The sequence below is a fragment of the Cynocephalus volans genome, chromosome 9 (assembly GCF_027409185.1).
Source record: "Cynocephalus volans isolate mCynVol1 chromosome 9, mCynVol1.pri, whole genome shotgun sequence".
In the NCBI taxonomy this organism is placed as follows: domain Eukaryota; kingdom Metazoa; phylum Chordata; class Mammalia; order Dermoptera; family Cynocephalidae; genus Cynocephalus; species Cynocephalus volans.
Window position 1 is genome coordinate 89,599,126 of NC_084468.1, and position 14,683 is coordinate 89,613,808.

Consider the following 14,683-nt stretch of genomic DNA (forward strand, 5'->3'; position numbering starts at 1 on the left):
TTGCAGCACTATTTACAATAGCCAAGAGTTGGAACCAGCCCAAATGTCCATCATCAGATGAGTGGATAAGGAAACTGTGGTGTATTTACACAATGGAATACTACTCTGCTATAAAAAAGAATGAAATACTGCCATTTGCAACAACATGGATGGGCTTAGAGAAAATTATATTAAGTGAAACAAGTCAGGCACAGAAAGAGAAATACCACATGTTTTCACTTATTTGTGGGAGCTAAGAATAAATAAAAAAATAAACAAACAAATAAAGGTTGGGGGTGGAGGAAGACACAACAATCACAATAATTCCTTCAACTTGTTAAGAGAAGTGAACAGATATGACATCATGGGAGAGGGGAGGGGGGGAAGAGGAATGGGTAAATGGTCACAAAAATCAACTACAATGTATATTGAGAAGGTAAAATAAAAAAAAAAAAAACAGGCTTAAGGGAGTCTGTTTTCCCCCTTTCCCCATGTGATGATGCAGAGAAGGTGCCATCTATGAGAAAGAGACCCTTAACAGACATCAAGTCTGTTGGCTCCTTGATCTTGGGCTTCCCAAGTCTCCAGAATTGTGGGAAATAAATTTATGCTCTTTATAAATTACTCAGTCTCATGTATTTTGTTATAGCAGCAGGGAAGAACTGTGACAGACTTAAAGAGACGTTTTTTCAACAAAGACATATAAATGGCAACATATATATGAAAACATGTTCAACATATGTAATTATTAGAGAAAAGAAAATCAAAACCACAAAGAGATATCAACACATACCCATTAGGATGGCCACTATTAAAAAAAAAACCAAACTAACAAGTGTTGGAGAGGATATGAAGAAACTGGAACCCTTGAATACTGCTGATCAGAAGATAAAACGGTGCAGCCACTATGGAAAACAGTTTGGAGATTCTTAGAAAACTAAAAGTAGCATTATTATATGATCCAGCAATCCCACTTCTGGGTATATGTCCAAAAGAATTGAAAACAGGATCTTGAAGAGATATTTGCCAACTTATATTCTTTGCAGCATTATTTACAATAGCAAGAAGTGGAAGTACCCCAAATGTTCATTGACAGATAAATGGATAAAGAACATATGGTATAAACATACAATGAAATATTACTCAGCTACAACAACAAGAAGAAATCCTGTCACATGCTACAGCATAGATGACCCTTGAGGACATTATACTGATTGCAATAAGCCAGTTAGTGTATGACAAATACTATATGATTTCACTTGTATGAGATATCTAGGGCCGACCCCGTGGCACACTTGGGAGAGTGCAGCGCTGGGAGCGCAGCAGTGCTCCGCCCGCGGGTTCGGATCCTATATAAGGATGGCCGGTGCGCTGCTCACTGGCTGAGCGCAGTGCGGCTGGTCACAAAAAGACAAAAAAAAAAAAAAAAAAAAAAAAAAAGAGATATCTAGAGTACTCAGAATCATGACAGCAGAAATTAGAATGGTGGTTGCCAGGGACCAGGGGAGGGGGCAAAAGTGAGTGGTTTGATGAATATATAGTTTCAGTTTTGTAAAATAAAAAACTTCTAGAGATCTGTTACACAACAATGTGAATATAGTTAATACTACTGAATTGTATGCTTAAAAATGTTTAAAAGGTAAATTTTATGTGTTTTTACCACAATTTAAAAAAAATTGTAAAAACATAAACACAAGCCAACTTAGTATTTTTGAAAATTTGAATATGATACATGTGGCATTTCCATATGTTAAGAAAGATGAAATATTCAAAAACAGAGTTGAAACAACTGTTTAATTGGCTAAAATAGTTAGATCTTGATATCTACCATTATCCAAAATATAGACATGCTGAAGATGTAATGTACAAAATAAAACCTTAAAGTGCTTAAAATTTTAAGTGACTGTTTACATGATCATCAGGTAAGATGATTTTCTAAGCATGTACCTACTTGGTTTTTCACTTTCTTTGGTCTTCCACAAATTAGGTTTGGTCTCTTGTAACATGTTCCCATAGCACTCTATACTATGTAATATTCATCACATTTGTAATTATTTGTTTAATATAAGCTCCTTGAGAACATGGGCCACTTGGTCTTGCCTGTTTGCTACGTGGGAAGACAGTATAGAATAGTAGTTTAAACGTGCGGGTCTAAGGTCAGACTGCCCGATTTACATCGTGGCTCCCTTACTTACTGGATCTGTCACTTTGAAGAAGTTACTTAACTTCTATTCCTCAGTTTCCTTACCTGTAAATAAGTGGAAACATGTATAGAACTCAGAGCAAGTAGCAAGCAAGTACTCAACAAAAGCTAACATTGTTGCTGTTTATCCTGTTTGTCAGAGAAGCTGGCACAATGGAAGAGAAGCACAAAAAATGTTTTTTGAAAGCATGATTGATACCAACCATGAAGAAAATAATTGCCAGAGTTGACAATAAAAATTTATAACTTCTAAAAGGCACAAGTAGAGATAAAATTAAAAGGCAAATTACCAATTGGAAAAATTAAAACTATGTTCATCCTCATTTGGCTCCTAGTGTCTTTTTTCTACTGACTATGAGGGGACTTGAAAAAGTTTGTGGAAAAATACAATTAAAAGATAATACGAATCTTTTCATGAACTTTTTGAAGTTCCCCCATATATAAAACAAAGGGTAATCATTCCTAATTTTATGCAGGATACTGACAAATCAAAAAGAAAAGATGAACACTTGTATAAGAAATAGGCAAAAGACTTTCAAGAAAAGCAATTTACAAAACATTCCAAAATGCTAATGGCCAATATACACGAACATTCATTTAACATCACTAGTACTCAAAGTACTTCATTTGAAGAGATTATAGTTTTGTTTGGGGGAAGCATCATGGTCGACTAGAGTCACCTGTCAATCATCTGCTTCACAAAGAGAAATCTAAATAATGAATAAACAACCATATTTCCACAGGAGTGCCTGAGGAAATATGCTGTAGAAGATCAAGAGAGAGGCAAAACTCCTCTGGAGCACTGAAGCCTAAGATACCCATATAGAGAGGGAAGTCAGGCATCCACCCTCTGCCACACTATCTCCCCTGCCCAGATTGGGGGGATTGGCTAGGAGTCAGGGAATACCTCTTATGGGAAAAAGGTAAGCTGGAAATCCCCAGTGGTCCCCATAGCTGCCACAGACACCAACGGTTTTTGGTATAAAAGAGTCCCCCAGTCTCCACAAGCCCCAGATCCAGGTTAGAACACAGCTGGAGTCCAAATGACAGTACTGCCTCAGAGTAGGAGCTCATGTAGTACACCCCCACACCCTCATCTTAAACTGCTGTGGCAGGATGCAGTCTTGAAACTGGACCCACTGCAGGAGTGCATCTGGCCCTGAGCGCTGACGGCCACTGCCTCTCTTTATCCTTGAGTTCCCCCTTTTGTTTCAATGTGTCTGCTGGGGTGCCTACAGCACTGGAGGCCCAGCTGCACAGAGCCTGCACCTGACAGATCCACCAGGATCCTGCATCCAAAACCACCCCTCCTCCTCCCAGGGAAAAAGGCCACCCAGTAAAGTTGGGAAGTTGCTGAGTGCCCAGACAATCCCCTGCCATGCTGCCCCCTATTGCCCCCCCCACCCCAAGATCCCTGACAGTAGACACAGCACCATCTTCACCTCTCAAAGACACTGCTGCACTTCCAGTCTGCCTACTGCATTGGAGCCCTGTCCCATAGCAGGCTGGGTGGTGGCCCTATATCCCTAAAGACATTAAAGTACAGCCCACCAGCCCAAAGTGCCTTCACCCTCCCTGACAGCTAGCCCAATGGTGGCCCCGACACCTGGAGAAACAGCTGCACTTCCAGCCTGCCCACTGTACCCAGGCTTTGTCTGACATTAGGCTCGGTGGCAGCCCCACCTTCCTGACAACATCACTACAGGCCTCCCCCTACCAAGACCTCCTCCTGGCCCTGACAGCTGCACCAGCAGTGGCCCTGCTTCCCAGAAGCTATTGCAAGGTAGCAAGTGGGTTGTCCTTGCCTGTGGGCACCCACATCCAGCCCTGACATGTGCTCAGGCAGCAGCCTGCCCCCCATGAGTCACAGCCACATAGCAAGCTGCTCTCCTAGCCACCAGCATCCACTCTGGGATCTAATACCTGCCCTTATGGTGGCCACACCCCATAGGAACCACCACAGCATAGCCTTCCTTCTGCACCAGTAGCATCCATGCCTGGCCCTGGCAGCTGCTCTACCCCCTGGGAATCACTGGCACAACCCACACCAGTCCGCTGTGCTTTCATGGATTCAAACCTGGCCCTGACACCTGCCCCAACTGTGACCCTGTGGTCCCACCCCCAGGAACCACTGCCACACAGTGGGAAGGCTCTCCACGCCTGTGCTGCACCCATCCCCTGCACTGTCAGCTGTCCAGGCTGTGGGATCATCCAATCAAAACCATCACCACATAGGCTGACCCTCTGCTCCTATGAAGTCCCATTCCTGGCCCTGACAGCTGATTCAAAGGCAGCCTGCTCCCCAGGAGTCACTGCCATCCAAGGGGCCAGCCCTCTGCCCTTGCTCAGCCTTTGCAGCTGTCCAGGCAGCAACCCCAAGCCTCAGAAGTCATTGCCACATAGTGGGAGGACCCTCCATGTGTGAACATGCCCACACTGGGCCCAGGGCAGCCCCCCAGCCCAGGAGCCACCACCACATGGCAAGCCAGCCAAAACATACCCAATCAATACCCTAGGACCCATCATTTCTACAGGAAAAAGTCTATCCACATAAAAGCCCACTCCACAAAATCAGAAAAGTGACTGTTCTACTAGATTTGCATGTATCAATGCAGAGACACAAGAAACATGAAAAAGCAAGGAAGCATGACACCCCTGAAAGACCACAAAAATCCCCAGCAATAGACACAAAGAAAAATAAATTGATGAAATTCCTGAAAAAAAAATCAAAATATTAACCTTAATGAAACTCACTGAGATAGAAGAGAATATAAACAGTTCAAGAAAATCAGGAAAGCTATTCACAATGTGAATGAGAATGTCAACATAGAGATAATCATTAAAAAAACCAAAAACCAAACAAAAAACCCAGAAAACCTTGAACTAAAGAATCAATGAATAAAATTTAATAGAAAACTTCAATGACTGACTAGATTAAGTAGAAGAAAGAATTTCTGGACTTGAAGACAGGTCTTTTGAAATAAACAATACATAAAGAAAGAAAAAAATTTAAAAGAATGAAGAAAGCCTAGAAAAATTATGTGACACCATTAAATGAACAAATGGGATTTTGAGAAGAAGAAACTTGAAAAAGGCATTGAAAACCTATTTAATGAAATAATAGCTGAAAATTTCCCAAGTCTTTTAAAGAAATATGGACATCCAGATCCAGGAAACTCAAAGGTCCCCAGATATATTCAATCCAAAAAGGTTCTTTCTGAGACACATTACGGTCAAACTATCAAAAGTCAGAGTCAAAGAGAAAATTCTAAAACAGCAAGAAAAAGTATCAAGTCACACATAATAGAAATCACATTAGACTAACAGCAGGTTTCTCAGCAGAAATCTTAAAGGCCAGGAGAGAATGAGATGATATAGTTAAAGTGTTGAAAGATAAAATCTGCCATCCAAGAATACTATTCTCAGCGGAGCTATCCTTCAGAAGTGAAGGAGAAGGAAATAGAAAACCTGAACAAACCAATAATAAGCAATGAGACTGAATCAGTAATAAAAAGATTCTCAACAAAGAAAAGCCCAGAACCAGATTGCTTCATTGCTGAATTCTACCAAATTTCTGAAGAAAAACTAATACCAATTATTTTCAAACTATTTTAAAAAACTGAAGTGGAGGGAATTCTTACAAATTTATTCTATGGACCAGCATAACTCTGATACCAAAACCAGACAAGGACACAATAAAAAAAGAAAACTACAGACTGATATCCTGATGAACACACATGCAAAAATCCTAAACAAAATATTAGCAAAAAAAAAATCCAACAGTACATCAAGAAGATTATATACCATGATCAACTGGGATTGGTAAGGATGGTTCAACATACACATACCAATAAATGTGATATATCACATCAACAGAATGAAGAACAAAAATCATATAATCATCTTGATAGATGCAGAAAAAACATTTGCTAAAATTTAACATCCTCTCATGATAAAAACTCTCAAGAAACTAGGTATAGAAGGAAGATATCTCAACAAAATAAAGGTCATATATGACAAAGCAAAAGCAACATTCTGAGCTTTCAGCTTTTCCCCTAACAATTGGAACAAGACAAGAATGCCCACTCTCACCACTTTTATTCAACATAGTGCTGTAAGTCCTACTTACAGCATTTAGGCAAGAGAAAGAAATATAGGGCATCCAAATTGGGAAGGAGGAAATCAAATTTTCCCTGTTTGCAGATGACGTGATTTTATATAGAGAAACCTAAAGACACCACAAATAAAACCCTCTTAGATCTGATAAACAAATTCAGTAATGTTTCAGGATACAAAACCAACACACAAAAATCAGTAGCATTTCTATACACCAACTATGAACAAGCTGAAAAAGAAATTAAGAAAGCAATCCAAATACAATAGCTACCAACCAACCAACCAACCAACAAACCTAAGAATAAATTTAACCAAGGAGGTAAACGATCTCTACAAGGAAAACTATAAAACACCGATGAAAGAAATTAAAAAGGATACAAAAAGTTGGAAAGACATCCTATGTTCATGGATTGAAAGAATCAATATTGTTAAAATGACCATATGCTCAATACAATCTCCAGATTCAATGCAACCCCTACCAAACTACCAATGACATTCTTCACAGAGATAGGAAAAAAATCATATAATTCATATGAAACCACAAAAGACTTCAAATAGGCAAAGCAATTCAGAGCGAGAAGAACAAAGCTGGAGGCATCACACTACCTGACTTCAAACTATACTACTAAGCTATAGTAATCAAAACAGCATGGTACCGGCATAAAGACAGACACAGAACAATGGAACAGATTAGAAAACTCAGAAATAAGCCTACATATTTACAGCCAAAAGATTTTTGATATGGCTCCAAGAACTTACATTGGGTGAAGGACAGTCTTTTCAATAAATGGTGCTGGGAAAACTGAACATAAATAAGCAGAAGAATGAAATTAGACCCCTATTGCTCACCATATAAAAAAATTAACTCAAAATGGAGTAAAGACTTAAATGTCAGACCCCAAACTACGGGTCTGACATTTAAATCTTTAAGAGTAAACATAGGGAAACACTTAAGGACATCAGTTTTTACAAAGACTCAAGAGCACGGGCAACAAAAGAAAAATAAGACAAATGAGACTATATCAAACTAAAACCTTCTGCACAGTAAAGGAAACAATCAACAGAACAAAGAGACAATCTGCAGAATGGGAGAAAACATTTGCAAACTATACAGCTGACAAGCAATTAAGATCCAAAATACACAAGGAAATCAAACAATCAAACAACAAAAAACCCACAAATAATTCAATGAAAAAATGAGCAGGGTCGGCCCAGTGGCTCCCTCGGGAGAGTGCAGCGCTGGGAGCGCAGTGGCGCTGGGAGCGCTGAGGCTGCGGGTTCAGATGCTATATAGGGATGGCTGGTGCACTCACTGGCTGAGCGCGGTGCAGGCGACACCAAGCCAAGGGTTATGATCCCCTTACTGGTCACAAAAAAAAAAAAAAAAAAGAGCAAATAAGCTGAATAGACATTTCTTGAAAGAAGAAATGGCCAACAAGTATATGAAAATAAATGCTCAGCATCACTAATCATCAGGGAAATGCAAATCAAAACCACAATGACATATCACCTTACCCCAGTCAGAATGATTATTACCAAAAAGTCAAAAAATAACATGCTGGTGAGGATGCAGAGAAAGGGAACTCTTACACATTATTGGTGGGAATATAAATTAGTACAGCCATTATGGCAGACAGTTTCTCAAAAAACTACAAAAAGAACTACCATATGATTTAGGAATCCCACTACCAGGTATATATATTCAAAGGAAAGGAAATCAGTATGTCAAAGAGATAACTGTATTGTCATGTTTGTTTTAGCATTATTCACAATAGCCAAGATATGGAATGCACCTAAGTGTTCATCAACAGATAACTGAATAAAGAAAATATGGTATACATACACAATGCAATACTATTCAGCCATAAAATAAGAATGAAATTCTGTCACCTAGTACAAAACTGAAAGACTTTGAAAACTAATTTAAGATGAGCCTGGAATGCATTGCATTAAGTAAAATAGATAGAGACAGAAAGATAAATAACACATTCTTCTTACTCATATCTATCTGGAAGCTAAAAAGTTGATCTCCCAGGTAGAGATTAAAATAGTTGTTACCAGCGGCTGCATGATGTGGGAGAGGGGGGGAGTAGGAAGAGGCTGACCATCAGATAAAAGTTACAGCTGGATAGGAAGAATAAGTTCTAGTGTTCTATAGCACTACAGAGTGATTACAGTTAATAATAATTTATTGTACTCAGAATTTCAAATAGCTGGAAGGATTCTAGAAGTTCCCAACACAAAGAAAAAATAAATGTTTGAAGTGATGAATAGGTTAATTGCCCTGATTTGATCATTGCACATTGTGTGCATGTATCTAAATATCACACTGTACCACATAAATATGTACAATTATTATGTGTCAATTAAAAATAATAATTATGAATAAGGAGACTGTACTTTCACCTATCAAATTAACAAAGGTAATGAAGATAAGTAATAGCTAGTTTTCAAGGGGGTGAGGAAAAAATGGCAAGTTATATTCTCTGGTAGGACATAATATTGTTGCAATATGCTTCAAAATGCTTATAATTGTTTATACTTTTTAGATCAACAATTCCATCTTTAATATTAAGAAAATATTAAGATTATTTACACACATTTCTCTATGTTTAACCAAGCATTATTTTACTGATATCAACTTCAATTTTGAACAGATTAAGTAATTGTGATGCAGTCCATTGAATACTATGCAACCATTAAAAACGACATAAAAATGTATTTACTGAAATATATTTTCGATATACAGTTAAAGCAAAACAACTAAGATTACAATAAAGTATATTTAATGTTCAATAATGTTTATAAGAATATCAGGAGGGGAGAGAAAGAGAGAGAAGGGAAGAGATGGCAAGAGATGGCAAGAGAAGTGAAGATAAAAGAAAAGAGAAGTGAAGTCTGGGTAGATTTACATCAAAAGGTTCAAAAGGAAAAGAGTCTTTCCTTCTGGGTGGGACGACTGCAGATTTTATTTTTATTTCCCCCCCTTTTTTTTCTTATTTATATTTTCTGATATTAAGAGAAACTATTACTTTACAACTTAAAAATATTTTGGTGCTTCAATAATACAAAAGACTTTATTTCAAACGCTGCAAATAATTAAATCATTACTAAATGTGGAAATGTTTAGTGTCATAATTTCTGCAGTGATATGCAAGACCAGATTTCACCTTGGTAGTCAGAACTGTTGTAGGATCTTGTCCCACTGCTACTAAAAAGGCACATGGTTGTTCCAACTCTATACATTAAAATTTACTTAATAATAGAGCAACCAGTTATTTATTGGGATGGTCAAAATGTATATTTCAAAAATACTTATTAAAATATTAGTAGTACTAATAATACTGCTACTTAAAATTTTCTAGTGAAAACGATGATAAAATTTCAAAGCAATATAAGCATATAAATAGTAATAATATGGGTTATGAAATTAATTGAAACATGTGGTTATTAAAGTGAAATCATTTGTGTTAAATAGTGGTTTCTTAACCCACTGAAATTTCTTCTCTGGCCTAAAGTGAGCTTTCTATGAAGAATAAAAAGATATTAAGTTGAAAAGTGTTGGCCAATAAATAAAGAAATAAAGCCAGAAACCTTGTTTAAAGAACTAACAAAAAGGTAATGAATGATATGGTGCTTCTTGTATTTTCTAGTTACCTGAGGAGAAGACTATGCTCAAGCATGTATGGAAGCCAGTGAGAGCTATGATGTCATCCAAACTGCTGGCAGCTATTAGTAAGCTTGGAATGCCTTTTACTCTCCCATATCCACTTTCCTGCAAAAGCAGCATGGCAGGGACAACAACAGCAGGAGAGACAGCACCTAGTACAAAACTGAAAGAAAGACTTTGAAAATCAATTTTTACAATTTTTTTTATTTTTTGAAAACCAATTTAAAAACATCCTTTTAAGCAAACAGAGTTTTATTGTAAATTTTATAACAATTATATTAATCTTTATAACATTTTCAAATGCAAAAAACCTGCTTTTGAGTGTATACTATTTAATGGTGATAAAACTTTATGCATTCTTTAGTGCTGGCTAAAATTTTATATAAATGTTATTCGAGATGTTGGACTGAGCACAAACTACAGTCTCTCTCTATTCCTAAAGGAGGATATAAATGAAGATATATTGAAATGAAGATGTAAAAATAGAAAAATCCATAACCTGACTAGGAAACAAAAAGGGAACACTCGATAGACAAGAAACTAAGTGCATCTCAGGAAACTGAGACAGTTCAGGATTGAAAAAGGAAACCATAAGCCAAAACGTGTATAAGTAAAGATTGCTACAAAAGATATGGTGTAATTCCAAAGGTGCTCTTGGCCCAGACATGGCTGCTGCTGGAAGAGAGACCTCTGGAAAACCCAAATGGGTAATTATTTAGAATACCACTGTAAGAATGGCCAGACAAATCTACCTTCCATACCATTGCTACCTCTTCAGTAAGTCAGTAAGGAACACAGGCATCTGCCCAAAAGAAGGAACAATGAGTGCGGGCACCTAAGTTACAAAGGCAGGTGAGAAAATTCCTGGAGTGGTTGATGAGATCCATGAGGAATGGGGAAACTCCTGTCAGAGCACCTTCTGTGAGCATATCTCATCAAAAATTTTGCCTCATGTCTTTCACATTCACTTTCTAAAGGCTGAAGTATATACCCTGTGTATCTATACACATCCCTCGGCTGCTGCTTGTTGGCTGCTAACTACCAATACCTGGAGGTTTCCTGGAGCGTTGCCTTGCTGACAAGAGCCTACCTGGGCAAGCTAGGGAGGTTTTGACCTGGTCTGCCCTCCCTCCAGACAGTTGCTATCAATGACTGATGTGAGTGTCTAATCATTTAGCTCCTTTGCCTCTGGCAGTACAACCTCTACAGTGCAGTTTATGCTCCAGATTTCCCTGTGGATTCGTGAAGAGACTAGACTTCTCTGAAACCACATATTTGCCTACTTCAGTTGTTCCTAAACATTGCTACACATTGGAATCACCTGGTGTTTAATTGATCTCTTTTTGCTTAAATCATCCCCAAACATAGCAGCTGAAAACAACAAACATTATTAGCTTATGACTTCTGTGAGTCAGGAATCTGGGTATGGCTTAGCTCTATGCCTGTGTCTCAAGGTTTTTCATGAGGTGGGTGGGAGAAAATCTGCTTCCAAGTTTACCCACATGTCTGTTGGCAGGCTTTGGTCTCTTGCCATGGGGCCTATCCAAAGCCTGCCTCAGAGCATAGCTGCTGGTTTTCCCCATGACAAGCAATCAAAGAGAATGTAAAAGAGAACATGCAAGACAGAAGCCATAATTTTCTTATAACATAATCTTGGAAGTGACATCCCATCACTTCTGCTATATTCTGTTCATTAGAAACAAGTCATTAAGTCCAGCCCACACTCGAGAAGAGGATATTATACAAAGGTGTAAATATCAGAAAGCAGGGATCACTAGAAGTGATCTTAGAGGTTGCCTGCTGTGTACTTGGGGACCTTTAAAGAATACTGGTGCCTGGCTCCCAGAATGAAGTATTCTGATTTAATTAGTATGAAGTGTGACCTGAGTGCTGGTGCATTTTTTAAAAAGTTTTTAAAAAATTGTGGTTAAAAAATACTTAATATAAAATTTACCATTTTTACATATTTAAATAACTGTATGCTTATTTTTAAGCATACAGTTCAGTAATATTAACTATAATTACATTGTTGTGTAACAGATTTTTATTCTGAACATTTTTATTCTGAAAAACTGAAACTCCATATTCATCACACCACTCACTTTTTGCCCCCTCCCCCCAGTCCCGAGCAACCACCGTTCTACTTTCTGTTGCCATGTTTTTGAGTACTTTAGATATATCATACAAGTGAAATCATACAATATTTGACCTTTTGTAACTGGCTTATTGCAATCAGCATAATGTCCTCAAGGTTCATCAGGTTGTAGCATGTGAAAGGACCTCTTTTTTATGGCTGAGTAAATTTCTATTGTATGTCTATACCATATTTTCTTTATGCATTCATATGTTGATGGACATTTGGACTGCTTCCATCCCTTGGCTATTGAAAATAATGTGACAAAGAACATGAGTATGCAAATATCTCTTCAAGATCCTGCTTCCAATTATTTTGGATATATATCCAGAAGTGGGATTGGTGGATCAGAGGTAATTCTACTTTTAGTTTTGAGGAATCTCCAAAGTATTTTCCATAGTGCCTGCACTATTTTACATTCCCACCAGCAGTAAACAAGAGTTCCAATTTCTTCACATCCTCCCCAACACTTGCTATCTTCTGTTTTTAAATATATATATTGGCCATTCTAATGGGTGTGTAGTGATATCTCATTATGGTTTTGATTTGCATTTCTCTAACAATTATAGATGTTGAGCATCTTTTTATACACTTGTAGGCCATTTGTATATTTTCTTTGGAGAAATGTCTATTCAAGCCCTTTGCCTATTTTTTCATTTGGGATTTTTGTTGTTGTTGTTATTGAGTTGTAAGAGTTCTTCATATATTCTAGATATTAACCATTTATCAGATATATGGTTTGCAATGATTTTCTCCCATTCCAAGCATTGCCTGTTTACTGTTTCTTTCCTTTGCTGTGCTGAAGTCTTTAAGTTTGATGTGATCCCATTCATCTATATTTGGTTTTGTTGCTTGTGCTTTTGGTGTCATATCCAAGAAATGGTTGCCAAATTCAATGACATGATGCTTTCCCCCAACTTCATTCTTTTGCATGTGGATATCCAGTTTCCCCATGACTATTTGCAGAAGAAACTGTCGTTTCTCCATTGTGTGATCTTGGCACCCTTGTCAAAGATTATTTGACCAAATATGTAAGGGTTGTTCGTGGGCTCTCTATTCTGTTCCATTGGTCTTTGTGTCTTTCTTAAGGCCAGTACCACACTGTTTTGATTACTGCAGTTTTCTAATATGTTTTTATGACATCCGCATAAGTCCCTTAGGCTCTTGTATTTTTCTATATCCATTTTTCTTTTTGCTCCTCTGACTTGATAATTTCAACTAATCTGTCTTTAAGTTCACTTATTCTTTCTCCTGCTTGATGCAGTCTGCTGTTGATGACTTCTAGTAAAATTTTCAATTCATTTATTCTTCAGCTCCAGAGGTTCTGTATTTCTTTATAGTTTCTAACTCTTTGTTGATATTCTCATTTTGTTCATCTTTTTCATAATTTTATTTAGTTGTCTGTGTGTATCATCTTTTAGCTCATTGAGTACTTTTATGATGATAACTTTAAATTCCTTGTTGGTTAATTCATATATTTTCATTTGTTTCCAGTTGGTTTCTGAATATTTATTTTGTTGTTTTGATGGAACCAAGAATCCCTTTTTTTTGTATGACTTTTTATTTTATTTATTTATTTTGGTGGCTGGCTGGTAGAGGAAATCCATGCCTTGTTATCTTTTTTTGAAATTTGGTCATTTTGAAAAACAGCCACCTCTCTCAGTGTCTATGGATTGTCTTTGTGCAGAGGAAGATCTTCACCAATCAGTCCAGTGAAATTCTGAGAGTCTTTTACACCTTTCTGGATATGTGTCTCTGGTCTTGTATCGCTCAGCTGAAGAGGTTCATCTTTTTCTACTCAGGAGTTCCCCCTGGTGTCTGTCTGTAGTACTGCAATCTCTCTGGTGCTGTAGTAACCTGCCAAACTCAGGTTTGTTCTTAGTGGGCCCCAGACATCTAAAATGTGCCACTTCCTTTCCCATCAGTGATCCTAGTCACTGTTATAGGAAATAGTCCCTTGGGCATCCCCCTAAAATCCAGAACACAGGTCACATGTTCCACCCTTCTTTTTCTCTCCTGAGGGAGAAACTGGGAGTTAAGAGTTTTCTTCCAATTGTTCTGAGCTATGCAGGGAGGTGAATGGGGTATGGTGGTTTAGTGCACTGGAATTTCCTAAGTGTTCCTTTTTGCTTACCTGGGATGTTGTAACCTCTCAAGTGGTTTCTGGAGTTGTCACAAAGGCAATGTGGTCTCTTTATTGTTAAGTTGGTGTCTCTGTGGGTGAAGGAGAGCCTAGGGCTTCCTATTGTGCCATGTAGTTGACGTCACTCCTCTAAGTGCTGGGACTTTTAAAAGCTCCCCAGGTGATTTTAATGTGTAGCAAAGTTTGGGGACCATTAGTTTTTCCCCCAGTTCTATCTGGCTTCCTTCATTCAGAGGTTTCTATTGAGAGTGCCCTCAACAAATTACTTGTATAAGAATCCTAATCTCAGCCTTTGCTTCCAGAGAACCTAAGGTACCTTGCTTGGTAGCAGAACTGGCCTATTTCCTACAAGAAGGCAATAGCACAGATAGTAATCACAAGTTACTAGGGAGTCTCAAATACAAAAATGAGCACCTAATAAAGTATCATCAATTATTT

The 14,683-nt window shown here is 37.9% G+C and overlaps 1 protein-coding gene across 1 annotated transcript in view; it reads right to left on the minus strand.

Annotated features, from left to right (window-relative positions):
• Window positions 1-14,683, minus strand: part of SLC9B1 (solute carrier family 9 member B1) — a 98,314-nt gene that overhangs the window by 19,249 nt on the left and 64,382 nt on the right. The window contains exon 7 of the mRNA XM_063108107.1: window positions 9,956-10,131. Coding sequence (XP_062964177.1) covers window positions 9,956-10,131 — 176 coding nt within the window. The remainder of the gene's footprint in view (window positions 1-9,955; window positions 10,132-14,683) is intronic.